At 39.7% G+C, this 20,129-nt stretch overlaps 2 protein-coding genes across 10 annotated transcripts in view; both read right to left on the minus strand.

Moving 5' to 3' along the window:
- Positions 1-13,479, minus strand: part of LOC136424138 (arf-GAP with SH3 domain, ANK repeat and PH domain-containing protein 2-like) — a 61,970-nt gene extending 48,491 nt beyond the window's left edge. For all 9 annotated transcript variants that reach the window (XM_066412606.1, XM_066412600.1, XM_066412604.1 and 6 more), the window contains exon 1: positions 13,260-13,479. In XM_066412606.1, coding sequence (XP_066268703.1) covers positions 13,260-13,385 — 126 coding nt within the window. In that variant the 5' untranslated portion in view covers positions 13,386-13,479. The remainder of the gene's footprint in view (positions 1-13,259) is intronic.
- Positions 13,480-14,540: 1,061 nt separating this feature from the next.
- LOC136424216 (E3 SUMO-protein ligase NSE2-like) lies at positions 14,541-19,201 on the minus strand. Its single transcript, XM_066412740.1, has 6 exons — positions 18,979-19,201; positions 18,304-18,445; positions 17,895-18,001; positions 17,100-17,247; positions 16,133-16,346; positions 14,541-15,660 (listed from the first exon to the last, which is right to left on the minus strand). The coding sequence occupies exons 2-6, from the start codon at positions 18,431-18,433 to the stop codon at positions 15,519-15,521; spliced, it is 741 nt and encodes a 246-aa protein (XP_066268837.1). The 5' UTR covers positions 18,434-18,445; positions 18,979-19,201; the 3' UTR covers positions 14,541-15,518.
- Between the last annotated feature and the right edge of the window lie 928 nt (positions 19,202-20,129).

Genomic DNA, 20,129 nt, shown 5'->3' on the forward strand with positions numbered 1-20,129 from the left:
AAGCTACTAACCTGTTCATCAGACCTAAGATAAAAAAATATCACATAAAATTTTGAATCTTTTTGTCGGTAGGCTATACAATTTGCAATATAGAAGTACTTTCACCTAATGAATCTGTTGTATTTTGCAATTTTGATTGGTCATAGATACTAATTACAACTCCTCTTTATCATTTACACTGATTGAGACTTGCTGTGAAAATCCCATTATTGTACCTGCTGATCTTATCAACAACATGTCATGTATGAACCAGAATCTGGACAGGTATCACACTAGTGACTAGAGAGATATCACACTAGTGACTAGAGAGAGAGTAGAGGCATGAGCTCAGGTTTTATCGTCATAGACCAGTGCAGGTTAGGTGGAGGAAGACATCAGAAACACCTGCACAGCTCCAATTCTACCTGCACAAACCTGCATATACAATGTACAGGTGGCATTTCCTAGTAGAGTACCAGTCTCTGCAGTGACCTCTGGCTCAATTCTTGTCACTTGCTAACCACGGAAGCAAGCACAAAAGCGACAGCGGTCACTACGGAGGCTGGTACTCAGGCTAGGCATTTCCAGCCCTGTAATTATATATATACGTTTCTCTGTCTGTAGACTTGATTGTGACGTATTGTAACATAACGAAGTTCACATAAAACACAAAATAGCAGTATAACTCTTATCATTACATTCCGCAGATTACCCAGACGTTAAAATAACCATACAGCTTTTCCTTTCAGTAATCCCCTTTCCTCTGAAACATGAATAAACCTCCTCCCCCATAAAAATCAATCCTTCAGTTGTGAGATTGAATTTTTATTGATCTGGCCTTTCCTGTTTCGCAGATGGGGGCGCCGGAAATGGAGTTTGGCCGAGATAACATCTGGCCCCGGCTTTCTGAGGAAAAAGGTGTGGTGGTGCTCCGTTTTTGATATAACTGATTGTGGCGGACACTGACGTAATCTGTAAAACAGCTCATTTTTCCTACAAGTCTGCTCTGTTGAAAGTAAAAAAAACTCAAATGGCTATGACAATGTCAACATCTCTGATATCATAGTCATAGCCTCCGTTTTCTGAGGCAAAACATGTGGTACTGCTCTGTTTTAGATGCACAACATCATGTAGCCGATAGCGGCAGACACTGACGCAAAGTTACGGCTAGTGTTGGGCTAATATTTTCTACCAGTCTGTTCTAACTTCTAAGTGAAAGTACAAAAGCCCCCCAAATACCCAGCTTATAACAGCCATCTGGCCCCACTTTTGTAAGGCTGACACTGACGCAAACTTACAGCTACGACTAACTCGTCCGCTCTATATCTAGTGAAAGTCAATTGCCAAAAAAAAAAAGAGTTACCATACACAAAGTGTAACAGCTATGATAACATCTGGCCAGTTTTCTGGGGCAAAAGGTGTGGTAATGATTAGTAAAGATATCCCAATCTGAGTAAATACGAGGATGAAGAATTTCTAAATTTCTTCTGCACCTCTTTCCCACATCTAATATCTATGAACTCTCTTGGTGCAGCCAAAAATACAGTGTGGTAATGTACCATAGACAACTGCCAGACCCCATCTACCCAAAGTACATGCACATGCAGGGCTCGAAATTCATCTTTGGGAATAGGTGCACTGGTGCACCCAACTCAAAAAATTGGGTGCACAGAAAGAATTTTGGGTGCACCAGATGAAATAAAGTTGAATGTTCTTCAGAACATAATTACAAAGTTTAACACTGCTGCCTTTCTTAAGAACTTCAATCTGTAATTCTATAGCTAACTTTAAAATTTCAAACAAATAATACATTAAATAAAGTACAGCAAAAAGTTATCATGCTGTTTTTTATAGTTACATTTCAAGAATATTCTGTATACTAGTGTACAATAGTACCTTAACCCTATAGGCTACAAAAATATATAGGTGCACCAGTGCACCCACAGTCAAAAATTAGGTGCACAGCTCCAATTTTGGGTGCACTGGGTGCACATGCACCCACTATTTCGAGCCCTGACATGTACTGATAGCCTCTTAATTCAATGAACAGCAGCCTTGTTGTCTGCTGTAGCTACACCTCAAGGTCGTGTATCACAAGGAGGCATTGTATTATTTCACTTTGTCAAGGTCATAGACTGATGAGTTGAGCATGAACCTGTCCCCCAACTGAACTCTGTACACGGATGTCCCAATGCAGGGATTGAAATACTTTTGTGTGCATACAACTTCAGACAAATTTTACCCACATTTGGGGCTCTGTCCAGCTTCAATTGCTTCCGTCCTACTAATATTGGTTGGGAGCACATGTTGTTAATTTTCTTTGTTAAATCTGTCCATTTAAGTTTACGGAAATACATTTTCATCACCTTCATGTCATGAAGTTCAGATTTTGGGACGGATGGAACAAATTTTGTCTGTCCAAACAAGCAAATTTCCCTGTCTTTTGCTAAGTTTTCTCTTTTCCACCAGCCAAAAACCAGACAGAATAGAAAGCCTGACAAAAACGCTTGAAATGATGACAAAAACAAGCTGGCGCCTAGCCTCATCCGCTTGGAGTCAAGTAAACTATCATGATTTTAGTGTCACACAAACTCCTTGAGTGTCAGAAAAATGGGGCAGGTACAAAATGTTAAAATGTTTCATCCTGACATCTGCTTGAAGATAAATGTAGGTTCAGAGGATTTGGCCCCTGCAGAATTCCCAGGGTGCGGAGTGTAACTGCCCATGAAAGTATGCCAGCACCTCCCCATAGCATGGAGCCAATTAGCATGATTAGCTGGACAGGGGGGACATCCATATGGATATACCACATGGAATATTCCATGGGAGAGTTCCCATCCAGAGTTCCAGACTATTCTACATTTTGGTTTGGTTTAGTCTTACTTGGATCTCCATCAGTGATACAATGTACACTATTCTTCCAGCAAAGTTTTAAAAAATACAAATATTAATTTAGCAACTTAACTATAGATCTATAACAAAATATACATTTGGATTCATACTCAAAAACTGGAGTAATCTCCTTTTTTTAAAAGAATAAATCTCCTCCATACAGTCATAATCATATAGATATGATGTAACCAAAATGTTCCATAATTTTGGTCCAATGTCATGAAAATGCAGGCAAATTTCTTGCAGCCTCCAAAATTGCATCCATGTTTTTAAAAAGTCAGGAAGGAGAAATTGCACATTTATATATACAAATTATTACAATTGACATTTTTTTCATCTCTGCACTTGTAGGGAAGTGCAATTTCCGCCTCTATTCATTGCCAACTCCACTCTCGTTTACTATAAATTTGTTTATTTTCACGGGTACTTAATTTGTTACAGAAGGGTGAAGGAGGTTTTCGCAGTGTTTCAAGTTCACAGTTGAAATAATTCTATAGTACAGTAATCATACATTGGAAACCCATAGTCGCCTGTCATGAAAACACAATGGAGAGTCGTTCTGCGAAAATAGAACTACCGTGAGCGTTTCAAGATTGATAGTATTCAGTTGTTCTTGGGACAGTTCCAGTTTCCACAGGCAAGGCCTGAAATTACATGTACCAGTCACCAGATGTGTCAGGGAAAATTAATTTTTACGGCTGACTCATGATGGCAGGTACTAGGTTTAATCAGACATATGCTTGTTCAGGCTCCAGCTGTGGTCCATATATGGAAACTAGCGGAAATGGTTCACCTGTTCGTGGTTTCTGCGTCATCTGTTTCTAAGCTCTGAGCCTCTGGTAAAAGTGTCCATTATAATTAGTAAGATATGGCTTTCTGTGGAAAAATTGTTACTACCTGGTGCAATCTTGGTGCATGCCCATTTTGGTAAGAGCATACATGTATTAGTCGTGTTGATTCCACATACTTCTTAGCAAGACTGCTTGAATTCAACGAAGAGCATAATAGGTGCAGCTTCTACATATGGGATAATTGGTGCCTGAATTTAATGTAATACTAGCCGCTGTCTTTCTGAATTCATTGTAGGTGCCCCCTATGGGGGGGGGGGATGAATCCTTCAGCCTGGGATACCAAATTATTGCTAGTGGTATCCGTCTCTCAATTAGACATATATCAATGACACAAAAACAGGAAAAATCGAAACCCTTGAAGTACATTGGCTAAAATTTTGATAGACTAAGATCTAACATCTCAATGGACCTACAGTTGTAATTTCTATTCACAGTTAATGATCAAACGACCAAATAGATTGCTTGACGAAAAAGTGAGAATTGACAGCAATGTATTTTGACATCCCAAGGCAGCTCTGACCTGTGGCATCCTGGGATACATGGCCAGTGGAACGGTCCACTTGGGAGGGGACAAATTGGGTTAACAAAGCAGAAACAAGATAATTGGAATGGATGACCGGGAGTATATAATGTGGTATTGATTTAACGTCGCTACATTTGAACCAGAACTAGTCCAGCCGTAATATAAAAATCTATTCCTTCAATACTTGTGACATTCAAACTAGACTGGACTCATTTTTTTCTACTAAATGTTTGGTCAAGAAAAATGCTCATATCATCTTGATTTTCTTTCTTTTACCACTCTCTATGCTGAGGTGATCTTTTTGTACTAAATTTGTACGTATGATACAATACAGTCAAACCTGTCTATAGCGGTCACTCAAGGGACTGGCCAAAACTGGCCGCTAAGGACAGGTGGCCGCTATGGAGAAAATGTTGATTAATTGACCACGAGTGACACATGTTTTCAGTACCCACTGAGATACATTTATTCACCGTACAGTACACATTTAACATTACATAGGTAAGGCACATTTTAGAAATTCGATTGTTGTTCTTTTACTTCTATTATGGGCTTGAAAAAAGAATTATTGTATCTGCCAACTCCAAAATCCATGGTCTGCTCGAGCTTCATGTCTGAACAGACCAGCATCGCCATACTCAACTCTTGATCCTTCGCGACTGCTTCGCTGCTGGCACACGCGTCACCAACGAGTTTTAATCATATGAAACAAAGTTCTTCGCAGCAAAATGCCCCCTAGTTAGTATAGAACAAAATATATATGTTGCTCAGTTGCCACTTACTGTTCGTTTTCGACCGTTTTCAAACACAAAATCGTGGCGACAATTTTCCTAATCTGTTGTTGTTTGCTTGTCATGATCGGCTTCTACCATTATGCTAATAGGGTAATGAGAGGAAGGTCGCTCTTTTGAGGGCTTTTTTCTTTTCAAAAAATTGCAACAGCCCAAATTTTACAAGATAGTAATGTTATCCATATTTATTTTGAAGCTTTTGGTTCAGTAATTATCCTCAGTGATAGTTTGCAGCAAAATAGATTTAACACACTATACCTCCGCAACAGTGGTGTCTTCCGATGACCTTTATGCTGCTCCGCCATTTTGAAAATCGTGTTTGGGCACATTTTCGGATAAATTCCCGGGGAAAACGGAAATATTGGGCCGACATTGAAATAATTCGCCAACTTAGCGCATCAGATACATGTGCGGGTTGTATTTTCCAAAAACTACCGTAATCTTTGTCCAATCCAAATGCACAGAAATAGTCAAATATGCTACGATGTACAAACGCAAGCCATGTGAAGAAATACTTGACTTCGCGCGCGTCAAACCATGGATAATCTAACGAAGATAAAACATTCTTGTTTTCTTTATTATTATCCCGTAAAGTTGAGTTCACATAAACTTGATAACTGCATCAAAAAATGAAGATTTTGAACCCGGCGTGCGGCGGCGATGCGGCTTCCACCGGCGCACATTGGCCGTTATCGGCAGTGTTACTGTACTCGCGGGACCGAAAATCGTCTGGCCGCGACCGCGTTGGACAGGTGGCCGCTATAGCCTAATTCTTAATGCTTATGTCAATGGGAAAAATCCAAGGGACCGACAAAAAGTGACCACTATGGGCAGGTGGCCGCTATGCAAAGGTGACCGCTAATACAGGTTTGACTGTATATGGCAGGAGAGAATAGTAAAAAGACTTTATTTTGGGGGTTGAAATACTTGATTTATGTTTTCCGCATTGTGTTATTCAGTTAAGCTTACCAACTTGCAAGTCAATGATATTTTTTTCAGCAACGTCACATTTTTCTGAAAATTGTAGTTGCGTGGGTATTTAATACTTGTTTTTTGGTAATTTAGTAATAAAACAAAAATCTCTCCCTCTGACAACATGGACCAGTCCAAGTACCGTACAATAAACCCAGCAGGGATCTAGGAGAGAATGATCCTCCATTGCAATTACCATTCCCCACATAGCACCACATGGTAATACATTAGTCTGCGAGGTCAGTCACCCTGTACAATAAAACACTCTGCCCTACATATTGTATGCATGTTGTCTGGGGAGTACCAAGGAATGCTAAAATTAGTTTTAAAAAATGTGTCAAACGCTCATGCAAAAATACAATGTCAAATCCTTCCTTCCTTGGTCTAATATATAGCAGTCTTTGAGTGGACATACATGGTTGAACATACTGTAGCTATAAAATGCCATAACAGTGATATGTGATAGGACAATACATTTTTCTGTACTAATATTATGATGTAGTCTGCTAAACTGGGGGGGTCTGTCTAGGAATGCTAGGTGAAAATATGTATCAAAAATGCAATGTCAAATATACTGTAGGCTGGTATTCAGCAGAAATAGCTGTAAAATGCCTAGTAGATTATGTAATAAGACTATCTAGCTTTTCCCGACAATGACATTATTCTCTACTTATACATGAAGCGTCTGCTGAACGTGGTGACTGCCAAGGCATGTTCAAAATATGTCAAAGTTTCAAGCAAAAATGAAATGTCAAACATTATAAATAGGATCAGTAGAAGTAGACCCACTGCGAAAGGAAATAGCTCTGAAATACTTTCACAATAAAACATGGTGCACTGCATAAAAATTATGCATGAGGTGTCGTATTCATAAACTGGGGGGCTTGCCATGGAATGCACAAAATATGTGTCAAACACTCAAGCAAAAATGCAATGTCAAATACTCTTCAAGTAGTCCCACTTGGCATGGAAATAGCTCCAAAATACCAGCCAGATCATGTAATAAGGTTTTGAAAAGAGTACAGTCTAGCTTTTACCCACGCTGTGCCCTACATACATGTATGCCATGTAGTCTCTCATAAACTGGGGGAATGCCAGGGAATGCTGAAAATGCGTGTCAAACGCTGATGCAAAAATGCAATGTCAAATATTCTAGTAGTAGTCCCTTGTCAAAACGGAAATAGCTCTTAAAAATGCCATGCAGATTAAGTTATAAGAATTCTTGAATAACAAAAATCAGGCTTTTCACAAGTACATGTAGACACTGTATTTTAGATAAATGGAAATTTTATTGAATACAATTTTGCTGTATTGATTTTGTCTTACTTTCAGACAAAACCCCACGAGTATAATGTTGACAATATCATGCTGAATGTCATTTCTTTGTCTATAGCATAACAACAAAGGAAAAACGTCTGGCATGAACCCAACCATATAACTCACGTCACACATGAGTTAGCTACAAAATGTCTGTGGTAAATATTTCATCCTTCAACACCTTCCCAAGAGTATACAGTCAAACCTGCCCAAGGCGACCACCCGGCGGACCCAGCAAAAACGGTCGCGATGGACAGGTGGTCGCCATGAAGAGGATTCCACTCACATGTTTCCAGGTCGAGGTTTTCAAATACAGTACGTAAATGGATGGAAAATTATGTGAATTTAGACAGCATGACCCCCACCAGGTTCAATTCTCATTGACAGAAAGATCCTCCAAAAATTACATTTTCCGTTATCGTTGTAAATAAATAATTCTATGCCGCTACATGTACATCGTGTAAAAATTTTCGTCATAATTTTGACTACAAGACAATGGTTGCCTTGATGATCTCGCAGCGCCCTTCTGCATTCACACGTTACATTAAATAGTACACACACACACATGCACATCATCGAAGTTTTAAGGCCTAAGACAAATCCCTAGAAAACATCTGCTGGCCCTAGCCTTTTTTGGGGCGCCGATGGATAAAAGGGGCAAAAAGTTTGCGATCGGACAACTAAAGATGAAAACGGAACGGTGTGATTTCGTCGCGCCGCCAAGCTCTGTCAGTCTGTGCGACCGCATCGAAAGGTAAGTCAGTGCAGCAGAATGCATAGCGTCCAATAAAGGTTTGTGAGATTCATGGAAATAAAAAGAAAATGAGAATATTAATTTTCATCAATAACTAGAGTATTCGTTAATGTTCATACACAAAAGTATCGTGTTTTAGAAAGGTCAGCGGTACGCCAAATCCAAGCCGCGCCAAATCCAAGATGGCGTCGGGACCAATGAACAACATTTCTCGCCCGATGTTTTGCCCGCCGCGAAGTCATTTTTCGGCGGAATTTAGTAAGACACAGACACATTTTTGTTAAAAATACAACTAATAGATAGTAATTTGTGTAAAATCTGACTTTTTGACGCCATGCACTACGTATTCGTTTTGAAAATTGAGTTTAAACCGAACTGAGTTTGCGGTAAACTATAAGATTACGATAGGCACAACAACATCACAAACATTTACAATGTTTATAGGGGGAACACTTTTATTAAAACACTTCATGGAGGAATCGGTGCTATAACATTGCTATTCCATATATTTTTGTCCTTCGAAGTCTTGAAAACATTTCCGTGAAATCCGACAGCAAAATGATCCGATGTCACCACACGCTTGAAAATTAGGCGGCCGCCATGGGCAGGGATTGTGCTCTGTGCGGTCCCAATTCGTGGCGGTCGCGGTCGCGTTGGACAGGTGGTCGCCTTGGGCAGGCAGCTTAATGCTTGTGCCTATGGGGAAAATTTTCGGGACCGAGAAAAAGCGGTCGCCATGGCCAGGTGGTCGCGTTGAAAAGGTGGTCGCCTAGGCAGGTTTGACTGTAGTTGTAAATTTTACAGACATTTGCATGAAATACAACTGTACCTCTATTGTATAACATGCTACATGCATACTGTAGCTGCGTTTACAGTGGAATATCAATTGATATACCAACATCCATGTTGGTTTGAACAGAATCATAAAATGTGCACAGCATACTACAAAATGTAGTTTGAAGATTAGTATTGATGATATCATTGTCATGAAATTTGCTGCTGAAATAATGACCTAATAAATTCTGGTAACATTTTACTTTAACAAGAATCACATAAAATACTCTTGTTAATAGGAGTTACAGTATTCTCACATGTATTTTACAGACATTCCAATATAACAGAATGATCAAAGAGTTAATGCCCTGTCTTTATCTATAGGTTGTTGCTGGAGTGGTGTACTCCTAGTCCAGATATAAATTCTCTGCGTTCCCTTATCTTGTGCCTCAAGCCAGCACCACCTTACTTGTGGTTGTCATATATAATGTTAGGAACTGCTCGAGATTATTGGATTCTATCTGCCTGCAAAGGCTGCTGCTTTGACCTCTATAACCTATCTTGACCTTTGCTTTAGATAAATGGCGTAAATTTTGATTGACAGCTTTGTGGGATGAGATTAAAATCAATCATGAGAAATGTCTGGACTTTTGTGCTTTATCCTGATTAGATTCAGCCAGAATGTCCTTCAGGGTATTTTTTATGACACAAAAAAAGACGACGACTTAGATTTTTGGTACAGTTTTTGTGGGGAGCAGAGGTGTTTATCCTTATAATCTAAATCTTTTGCTGATTTTTATTAAGTCTTTACTAGTAAGGAAACTCAAAGGTAAGCCTACTTACATTACCGTTACAATGCTAAATATATACCAATAAGTCAAGTCATCATCCGTCATTCTTATTATATTCTGATGCCACGTAACAGTATACAGGTCAAGTTTTAGAACTAAGAATACATAATATAGATACCAAAAGAAAGAGTATAAAGACCTTATTCAATTACTTTCAATATCATTACAATCATATGCTAAATGCAGGATATACATGTACAATACTGATACTTTCTAAAGTACCAAAAATACAATCTGCTCTTTCATCTTTTCCCTACTTTTGGTACAATAATATGAGGGAAACGTCCCTTTTAAGTGGTGTGAAATTTCATTATTATTGATTTTTCCCACACTTCCGCTGTGTGGTGTGAACAAAACGGCTGAAAACAAAAGATGTTTCCTGTTGCCACTGATGTTAAGGAAGAGACACGTCTATATATAACATAACATTGTTCTGTTTTCCTGTATTTTGTTTGACATTTTTAGTTGGAGCCACAATCATTTTTATCTTTTTGTTTTTGCAAGTCATGATTATGTTCTGTTTATGCTACTATATGAATAAGCCATAAAAAGATGGTGGCATTCAGGAAGTTGCAGAAGACAGAAAAAAATGTAACATTATTTCAACAGGAATTTTTGATAGGTACCAAGACGAAATGTTAACCAGAGACTGCTATGAATGCAACTATTTTTCCTTTCTTAATCTTACCTACATATTTGGCTGAACCTTTGGTCTATCCAAATAAACTTGGTACCTTTGAAAAAATAAACACCCCTATCATCTACAATACAGTAAAAGATTTTGAAAACTAACAAGTTGTTGGATAGAAATTCAACCATTTTTACTGAAACCATCTGTAGACTTTGCATTTGATTACAAGTTTACGATCTTATCAATGAGATGTGCACATTTTATGGCGGGTAATAAAAATGTAATGCCCAAGTTGTCATAAACACAGGGCTCTCCCTTTAACAACAGAACGATGGTCACATTATGGTGTAGCACTCTACAAGCACAGGCTAGGCTCTGGCTTGTTTTTGTGTAGCTCCACCTTGGCTATTTTTGTATGTCAGTAATTTTGCATAATTCGTAAATTGTGCTTGCTTCTGCCCAAGCTTCACCCCATGCATGCAGCACTACCATACTGTAAATTTTGACCGAGCCCCTATGAATACTATACATTTGATTTATGTATATGTCGTACACTGTACCACAGTACAATGAGGAACAAGAACAAGCAACATCCTTACAATGTCACATGCAGAATGTTGCATGAGTTCATTTCCTGAATACAATACACCGATATGACATGCATTGTATGTATGAGTCAGTATGACAGATGTGTTTTTGTAATACGACAGGTTGCCATAAAAAAATAAACATTTTATTCTAGGTTCCCCCTTCTATGAGATCAGCTGATTAACCTGTAGAGGGTCTAACAGGGGATTACAGAATTGTCAAAAGTCACCAGAAATCAGTTACATTAGAAAATACAACCAGTTATTCTTAGTGAAAAACTCTTTTTTTCTAGCACCCGAATTCCCAATTCTAAAATTGAATTTCACCGTGAAATACCTAACGAGGTGTCTGGTTGCTTTACAACCCCTACGGGACCCTCACACGTGCACGAAATGCGCTCCTTGTTTGGTAAAAGCCGGGTGCGCTGATGGATGGCATTATTATACATGCAGACCCAAGGACCTAATTATGCAATCATAGCATTACAGCAGTCTGTTGTCATTTGGCAGGGGGTATTATGGTATTTGTGGGGAGGGGGGCTTATAGGGGCAGAAGGGCACAGATAGCAATGTATGTGTTATTATCATATCTACAATGCACTGTAATGTTAATGATATGACATTATAAAATAATATTTCTGAAAGCTCGGTTGACAAAAGTATAACTGTGCTGTGTGCATGATGCATTGTTAGAAGCAAACGTTATCATACGAATTATACCAGACAACTAAAAAAAATATTGTTAGGGTTTTGTATAGCTGTTATAATAACATGGCTTAAAAAATTGAACTGAAAACAAAAATCAAATTGTACTAAAATCCTTAAGCTTGCCAATCCAGTGACTATCACTTTTGTTGCTGACATATTCAAAGATATGTCAATATCAATTTTGTCTTAAGGTACTAAGTGTCAGTTATATTAAGGGTGATCTGTCTGCTATGGGTTTTCAATCAATATCTTTTACCTATAATTTGAGTCACTCTACAACTGAGTCTAACCCAGTACGTAAGCGATCTTTAGTCTTCTTGAAATGAGTATCGCAGCTGTACCAATTCAAGTTGTTGATTCTCTGATTTTTGTGTGTAAAATCTTAGCAGAAGGACATCATAAAAACAGAAGACTCAGATAGAAATTTGAACCTGAATGTTCACTTTCTGAAGCTGTGTGTATAAAGATAGATCTAGACTTTCCCTCAGACAGTTAATATTCCAATCTAGCATTCTTTCTTAAAACCAGAGAACCAAGAAATCAAATTGGTGTGGACTGTATCATGAACAAAATTCAACAATAGATCTAAAAACCCTCAGGATATTTTAGGTGTTTTTGTACTGGAATTCGGTACATTGTGATACAGATCTTATGCAGTGTGAAATCTCAACATATCCATTGTTTGAAACAATAGATCAAGGACAATAGAGTTCTTTTGTAAACAACAGTAGTACAGACAACATCTGTCAAATGTGCAACAACCATCATCTGGAAAAATGTATCTTAGATATCTGTGTAAAGATAAAAATTATTGCATTGTCAAGAGTCCATTTTCTTGATTTCATATCAAACTATTTGACCCAGAGCTTGAGTTGTTTTGGCATTTCCCAAACCATTGATGAACTGTTTTGTTATTCTTCTTATGCTTCATTTGGCTGAAGCACCGGAAAAAAATCAATAAACAGCAGGGAGAAGGACTTTCACCCAAGGCAAATAACAGGAGGCCATCTTATTTCCTTTTTGGAGTCATTTTCTTCACGTTTTAGACAAGAAATAGGGACAATACAAATCAAATTAAATATGAAAAGAATATTTTGTATATTCCTTCTCTGCCCTGGGATATTTGATTAACTCCACGCTGAGGATTAGACACTTGTGCAAATAATCAGTGTACTAATCCGCTCCAGATTACACATAAATAAAACCGCCATGTTTATCCTAAAATCAAGTGTCTGCAGCGGTCTGTGGCCTTCATCTCAATATCTAACGGCTTTCCTCGCCGAGAAAAAGACATCATTAAACGGGTAATTAAAGAAACCGGTGCTAAAATCTTAGGTTTCAGCTCCGCTGCCAAAATCGATTAGGAATTGTTGTTGAAATCGAGTCAAATTTGTTTTCGACCAGGTCTTCTTGTATAACATAAATAACAACAATCTGGTAAATACATACAAACTAGCATTGTGAAAAATGGTTGTACTGTAGATATATATTGGAGATCGTTTATAAAGGTTGATGATTATCAAAAGAAAGGAATGTATAAAGCATGGGAAAGAAAAAAACCTTGAGCGATTATATATAACAACTTGTTGCCCCCCTCCCCCTTTGAGGCCACCCCACCCGAACGCTCACCTCCTCCAAGACGGACACTGTACTCTTCATCAGAGGCATCTTGCAGACGAAATTCGAGGTTGTTGGAGAGGAGTAGTCGTCCCGAGTCTCCTCCAAGAACTCGGCCACGCTTATTTGTTCCGGCATGGCGAAAATTTGGGGCAAAATCAACCAAAATCGGGTGAATTAAACATGGATGCGCCCTAGATTGAAACCGGAAGTGGAGCCGACTGTGCAGGAAGTAGGGCAGAAAGTAGTAGAGAAGGCTCTGTGTAAGTCTTTTCATCGGGAGGCTAAAGCACTGGCGTTATATTTGTAAAGGAAATGAATAGTGTTACTTTGACATTTGGTCTGAATGTGATATTGTACTTTCCAGTTGATCGTATGATTCTTCAGAATTTGTCTTACTGTATCAACTTACTGCAACCATATCTTTTGTATTGGGCAGAGAGGTTCATGAAAATATAATGGGCTTTTTTGTAAGCAAGGAGGTTACTCTGACCTCCTTGTTGTAAGACATCAGATACTGAAGTAAGACAATTCACCAGAAACATACTGTATATCCTTTTTAGTGTATGATGTCATAACGTTAGATGCAATAGTTGAAATGTAGTTCTGCTGAAGTCTGCAAGGGGGCATGATTGAATTGGCCTGAAATCTAGCCATGAACACTAACGTTATAACAGTTCTCTTTTACCTCTGCTCTGCCTGTGGAGTGTACTGTAAATGTTGACATTTTCGCAGTGGTTATTTATCTAATGTTTGCAGTTACCTTTTCACCCCAAATTTCTGCCTGCCTACCTTGTTTCAACAACGCACCACGAACACTTCCCCTCCAGCAGGATTAAATCACCATGAACTCAAATCCATTTACAGTACAGCGTTCACAGCTTGATTTAAACCTATGATTGAATATGATCTTTATCAAACTTAGGAGCTTCTGAGTAAAGCAGCTCCTTTCCAAACACTAGTGCAAGGACTATCCCTCTTACTTGGAGGACCTGCCCTGTGCAATGGAGGGATGGATGGAGAAGGGCCATGATCACCCTTGAGACTGTCACAACCAGATAATAAGTGCAAAGACAGAGGTACCTGGCAGTCTGCCATCAAGCCACATTTATGTGCAAGCACATCTATCGTGAGACGGGAACAGACAATAAGAGTGATTGAGTGTTAAGTGTGAGTGCTTATGGCCCACAATGGTCTTCGTCATAATGACTGGCAGTTACTAGTACTTGATTCTAGTTTCAAATTCTAAGTGATGAAAAGGAATAGATAGACAACAAAAGAAAACAAACCATCTTCAGCCATGTATGTTTTAATGGCATGCACATTGGGTAAACCTAAGAAAACACCTAATACAAATGTACCAGGTTTCAGATATATATGTTTTCAGTCACAGGTAAAACAGATAAACTGAACTGAAAATGAAAAAAAGGACTCTCTTCTACTTATTGGTAGGGTCTATTCTACAATAGAACATCTTTATGCTAAAGTACATTTGCCACTGAACTAACATCTAAACAACTAACAACTAAACTACGTTTTCTACTTTACTCATAACTATGATCTTGTTCTTACAGTTTGTGACCAATGGTCACACTATAGTGGTGACCACTGTCTTCTAAAGTTTTCTGCCCTTAAAAATCTGTCACTTTTCTATCATGCACTTGACTTTATTAGTAAGATGAAAACAGACTTTTGTACCAACATGTACCTTGTATGTTGACAATAAATAACTGTAGTAAACAGTGTCCTACTGACTTTATATTTCACATCTTTACAAACTTACAATACTTTGCTGTCAGTATACATGAGTTAGATGATAACTGCCTTTTCCATGCCAACAGTTCTACATTTTTTGCACATCTGCATACATGTGTTTGTGTAAAAGTGCCTGCAACATTGCATCGTTTTGAACAACCTTTGATTTTTGTCATCTCCCTAATTCTTTTGCTTTCTCCTTTTATCTAAAACGAAAACAAAACCAAGAGGGAAGTCCCTGTAGCTCAACTGGTAGCAGTGTCACAGTTGAGCTCCTGGTTCCAACTAGTTGGTAACTGGGAGACCCAGGATTGAATCCTGGGAAGGTCATCTTGGTTGGGGCTGCACCCGTCTTTCATTAGGGACGTAAAATGAGTGTCCTGTGTTCAAGGAGGTGACCAGGGCTTGCATCTCCTCCGTGTAAAAAAAATACCCTGTTACTGAAACAGCAAGGAAACTTGCCAGGCACTACAGGCGAACAATAAAAAAACAAAACCAAGGCAGACAACACCGACACTAGAAGGGCATGTCTCTGTTCCGTGCCTCCTTCCTCCCTGCCTGTCTGTTCTTCTTCTGGATCTTTCTCCTCGTCTCCAAGTCGTCTTCCAAGTCCTGTTCGCTGAGAGGGTCTGTGTTCGCACACGCTCCGACTGGACATCTGGAGCAACAAAACAGGACAATCAGGGTTGGCTTCTAACCAATACTAGCCTGGTATTCATCCTGTTCTAGCTTCAGGCTGCTCCTCTGATAAATAAGAATGGGATGATAAGAAGTGATAAAGATACAACAAGAATGAAAAATCACCAACTATTCATTTACTTGATTTTACCACTAGCAACTAACTGCAATGGGTCGTAAGTGCCAGATAACCTATGTTGTCCCATCTCTGTTCAACGTTGGACGGTCGGCTCGAATGTAACCTGCTTGCTTCATTCCACTTACAACCAGTTGCTGCAGTCATATGTTTCCAACATCCCCTCTCGGAAGTAAAAGTAGATTGGTCCATTCCGTAAGCCAAATGTTTTTTGGGTAAGCTCAAATTATTCTAAGTGTTGGTTTTGTAAGGTTCAATCTTCATCCATAATGTCAATTTACTAACACAGAAGAACTTAGGATAAACTTGTTCTTACTTGACCCCTTTCTTCCTGCGGATGTGTTGAATAATCGGCCCCTTCTCGTAAACGTGGCCGCACTTCTTGTTCTTCACGGGCTCCTTGAACTCCTGCTGGGTGAAAGGGCACTTCAGGTTGTCCTCGGTCTGGGTCATCTGGATGTCGTCGTCATCATCGTCGCCTCCCGCCTGGGAACCTCCCGGCTGAGGAGATGGCGCTGTTTCTTCCTCACCTGAAATTTAAAAAAGAAGAGACTTCACTTGCAATCTGCAGCAAAATGATAAAATATTAACATGGGCAAAAAGCGTAAGAAGTGGTGTGTTTTTGGTGAAGCTCTTTAGAACATGTACAATGAACAGTGGACCACGGCATAATGTCCCGTCCTAAGGGCTGCAATTCTTTCCAGTAGCATGCATCAGGTCGGGTGAGCGACACAGCCGGAACTCGAACTCGCAGCCTCTTGTTCCAGAGGCAGGGTCGCTAACCACTGGACTACTTTCTGGTGAAAAGTAATATGGGGCTCAAAGTCAAACCTTTCTTTTGGGTATACTTCCGTGTTTAACCTTTAGCACTCTGAAGTAGCTGTTTGGCACCCAATTCCCTATTGGTTACAGAGTTAGGCAGTAGTTAGAGGGTTAAAATGATTGACCTCTCTGGCATTGTACAATGTACATGCAGAGTTGTAGCACTACGTGAAGGAGTTTGTTCACTTTCTTTTCTTTTTCTGTGCTTTGACTTTTAAACTTCAAACCCCCCAAAAAATTTGTCAACTTGAAGTTTATAATAAATGGGGTAGGGAATTTCCGAAGCAGCCTTCGTAACCCCTGCTTCTCTTAATGGGTCAGTGAAGTCATGCTTGTCTCAAGCATTGATGTTTCTGACCTAGGGTGAAGAAGTGCTGCTACAGAAACAATTAGGCAGTGCTTAGAGGAGTGGCCCCCCACGGCCTTGCACTGAGTGTGATCGAAACAAAAACAACACCTACCCTTGAGCTCCCTGAGTTTTTCATGTAGCATGGTGATCATTTCATGCTGTAACAGCTGCTCCTTGCTGTTCCCCTGCTGTCCGACCTCAAGGTGTTCACTCAGAGCCTTCTCCACAGCTACATGGTCGGACAGCTCACCACTTTTTAGCTGAAAGAAAACAACACAGATGTTAGGAAATTGCCATTCCCTCATTTTCTGAAATTAAAATCTTTTGCAGTCAGCAGACATATGGCAACATCAGGTAGCACCGGGTAAGCGTTGTATTATTTACTTTGTTAAACTTGAAAACATATCAATGTTATGTTATTCTGAAAAAGTTAAAAGATTTGTGATATGAGTGACCTTATGTTTTGTTTTGTTTTGTTTTGTATTGTTGGTAACAGCAAGACCAAGCCCCTTAAAACTTGCCAGTAGTCTGAATATGAAACATATACGTACACGATCATTACATGTAAGTAAAGAGGAGTATTTACAGCTTCATTGTACATGTAAATTCCCCTAGCTCTTTTCGACGAGTACAATGAACAGTGGACCATGACTTAACGCCAGCGCTCTCCCCAGAAATTTGTAAGGTAGTGGTGCTCCCATTTTTTTACTGAGGGCGTGCTGTTGCATTTTCCCTTCTTAATTGCAATTGGAGGCCTTCTCCTGCAACTTGACCTGTAAATCTGACAATAGCGTGTATTTCAGCTGAGCAACACAGCCGGTCCAGAGGTAGGGTCACAAACCACTGGACTACTCATGCTACTACTGTATCAACAAAGGACCAGAAGTGTTCTGACCACAAGTCTGACCTGGTGTTTGACGGTCTCCACCGCCTCTACAAACTGGTTCAGGTCTCGCTCCATCGCCGCGTACTCCACCATCACATCCTCCACCTCCTGAACCTGATCCTCATTGGCTGTGGAGGAAACAAGACAGTTGAACTTGAGATCAACCCTATGACTGGATGAGGGGCTCAAGACTTTAAACCTCACTGATAATACAAGCAGCACAAATAACCATATGCCAAAGGGTAGAATTTTGCAGAAAACAGATGTAAAGCAATCTGACTGTGAGTCTGAGCCGAATTTGCCAAACAACCATAATAATTTCAAGACTGCTCTTTCACATCTTGTTAACTGAAAGTACAAAGCTGGTGTGCGTCACTTTGAGGCGATGTACCAGCTGTAAAAAACAAAACAAACAAATAAACAAACAAACCTGTCATCTCCTGCACGTCGAGCGCGACCTCGGAGGCAAACTCCATGCCAGTCAGGACGTACTTGGAGCATTTCTTTAGACTGTCCAGCGAGGAGTCCAGGTTACGAAAGTGTGCTGCGCTCACCGCCATTTTGAGGAGGGTCTGCATGGGGTTAACATGTTACCAGTTACTAAAAAAACAAACAAACCAGCGATCTGCAAAACAAACAAACAAGCGAGTGAGCTATCCAGGTTTCGGACGTGTGCAGCGCCCTTTATCATAAAGATGAGGGTCTGCATGGGGGAGTAGCATGTTACCAGTTACTGCAAAATCATTGTGGCAAAACAAACAAACAAGCAGTACGTGTTAGAGAACTGGGCCATGCTCACCGCCATACTTATATCATCTGACGAATGAGGGGAGAGTGGGATAATTAGCAACACTACCACAAGGCAACCAGAGATGGCAGACTTCACCCCCTTGGTACCCACACTGCTTTGTGACCATTCCAGTCCCTGTCTGCCAGAGACAAAAAAGCAGCACTCACACAGGATATCAATGCTGCATTGTGCATATCATAAATCATTTAAAATATCATGTAGGGCAATGTTTCATGTTTCAAAAAGAAATAAGAGCCACTACCGAGGCACGTTCCTAAAATTATCTATAGAATTAGAAAACCAACAAAACTTTACCTTTGCTTTTTGTTCGATTTCCCTTTCTCCGACGCAAACCCTGGTGCCTCAAAGGTCCTACGTAATCTTGAGAATGTAAGGAAGATAGCTTCAATCCTAGAAGACGCTCGATCTGTCCACAAAAACGCAGAAAACGGTGTAAATTCTGAGAGTTTCGAAAGTTGTGAGCTCCCAAGCCGGAGCACTAAATTTCGCGGCAAAATGGCCACGTCTCGCGAGACCTTACGATAATAGCCTTTATTTCACTTATGAACCAAACCGCAAGAGGGCGCTCGCAGACGGTGAAGTAGGTGATATTGCAAGCTGCTTTCCCAAAAGCGTTTCTGTTTTATATATGAGAAGATCATATGATATCTATCGGATCCGGTCAGTAACTCTAGACCGTAACGGTCAAAAAAGGCAGTAGAGGTAACGTTAACGCTACATGATGGTTTCTAAAAGCCATGAACAACGTAGGATTCAGTGACTTGCATGCCGAGAAACAAGTGGTGACTTTATCGACCTAGTGGTGTTCTGAAAGCGCCATCTTTTATCGAGATGTAGTACTGCAGCTTATACGTGACCTCTGAATGGGTGGCCCGAAACAACATTAATATCTTTAATAACAACTTCGAAAGAGGATTCAAATGAATGTTCTTATTTGCTGTCTAACTAGTCGCTAGTCTATTGGTGTTTCAAAGTACCGCATCAAAGCTTACTGTTTTTAGTTTTTCTCAAAATTCTGTTCAAGAAAATGTAAGCTACGTCAAAGAACAATCAAAGAAATATAACAACAGCCTTGCAATCTTATTGGTTTGTTGCACGACATGGTCTACTTTCCGAACATTTGAATTTCGCGGTAAAATTGACACCTCTGGCGTATGCCAATCTCACGAGAACTAATTTGCGAGATTAGCGGATTTTGCCTGCAATGTACATTTAAATCGCTAGGGGGCGTTGGGAGACCGTGATGTTGTACGCCCATTGTTTCTACCGTCCTGCTACCGTCTGTGTGTTTTGGCGCCTAGTTTTCAACCAAATTCAACTATCATTCCAAATTTTCAGACATTATTTCTTATGACTGGGAAGATATGAAAACCCCTGGTATATTTGAGTCCTCTTTCCAAGTCCAATACGTTATTCTTAGCTAGAATGTTGCTTTATACCCACTC

Source organism: Branchiostoma lanceolatum, chromosome 18 (assembly GCF_035083965.1).
Source record: "Branchiostoma lanceolatum isolate klBraLanc5 chromosome 18, klBraLanc5.hap2, whole genome shotgun sequence".
In the NCBI taxonomy this organism is placed as follows: domain Eukaryota; kingdom Metazoa; phylum Chordata; class Leptocardii; order Amphioxiformes; family Branchiostomatidae; genus Branchiostoma; species Branchiostoma lanceolatum.

What these genes read in the sequence shown, in the direction of transcription:
- LOC136424216 (XM_066412740.1), bottom strand. Translation starts at nt 18,433, where the DNA reads ATGGCGGTGAGCGCAGCACACTTTCGTAACCTGGACTCCTCGCTGGAC. An exon ending in CGACGTGCAGGAGATGACAG is followed by an intron (nt 18,002 to 18,303) that starts GTTTGTTTGTTT and finishes TTTCCTCCACAG; the next exon opens with CCAATGAGGATCAGGTTCAG. An exon ending in AAAACTCAGGGAGCTCAAGG is followed by an intron (nt 16,347 to 17,099) that starts GTAGGTGTTGTT and finishes TTTAAATTTCAG; the next exon opens with GTGAGGAAGAAACAGCGCCA.